This window comes from Monodon monoceros, unplaced genomic scaffold (assembly GCF_005190385.1).
Source record: "Monodon monoceros isolate NGI ecotype Baffin Bay Population unplaced genomic scaffold, NGI_Narwhal_1 Contig7025_ctg1, whole genome shotgun sequence".
In the NCBI taxonomy this organism is placed as follows: domain Eukaryota; kingdom Metazoa; phylum Chordata; class Mammalia; order Artiodactyla; family Monodontidae; genus Monodon; species Monodon monoceros.
Window position 1 is genome coordinate 166 of NW_021702673.1, and position 691 is coordinate 856.

Genomic DNA, 691 nt, shown 5'->3' on the forward strand with positions numbered 1-691 from the left:
ACCTGGAGCATGTCCACGTCTGCTTTAAGGCACAGTTCCTTCAGCTCCTCATATATTCTTCTCAGGAGTTTCCCCATATGAACCATTCTGGCTACATTTCTCCTGAGTCGCTGAAAAACAATCTTGCCTTCAATTGCCAACATCTCTAAATGTTTTTGCTTTTCTTCCTGGAGATATTGATATACCTTAGGGTATTCAGCTCCTATCATCACCATCCGTAGATTTACAAAACCCTGCAGTGACATTGGATTCATTAGATCATGGATCTGGATGGTTTTATTCTTCTCTTATCATCTATTGTCTACATGTTATGTATAGAATACTTGTCTTAGTTTGTTTGGGCTACTATAACAAAAGCACAATAGATTGTATAACTTATACATAACAGAATTTACTTCACACAGTTCAGTAAGGTGGGAAATCCAAGATCAGTGCCAGCAGATTTGGTGTATGGTGAGAGCCACTGACTAGATAGCTATCTTTTTTTTTTTTTTTTTGCTTAATAATGATTAAAATATATTCCACTTTACAAAGCACATTCACATACTTGGTTTTCACTTTTTTACCATATGCATGTATCTTTTTTATTGAAGTGTAGTTGATTTACAATATTGTATTAATTTCAGGTATACAGCAAAGTGATTTGGTTATACATACATATATATATGCATATATCTATATTCTGTTTTTT

General features: G+C 33.7%; 1 protein-coding gene across 1 annotated transcript in view; it reads right to left on the bottom strand.

Annotated features, from left to right (window-relative positions):
• LOC114891080 (tripartite motif-containing protein 77-like) overlaps positions 1-691 on the bottom strand; it is a gene marked incomplete at its 3' end in the record, with an annotated part of 1,389 nt that overhangs the window by 155 nt on the left and 543 nt on the right. The window contains 1 exon segment of the mRNA XM_029215140.1: positions 1-266. This exon segment is cut by the window's left edge and continues 12 nt beyond it. Within this exon segment, the coding sequence (XP_029070973.1) occupies positions 1-266 (266 nt within the window).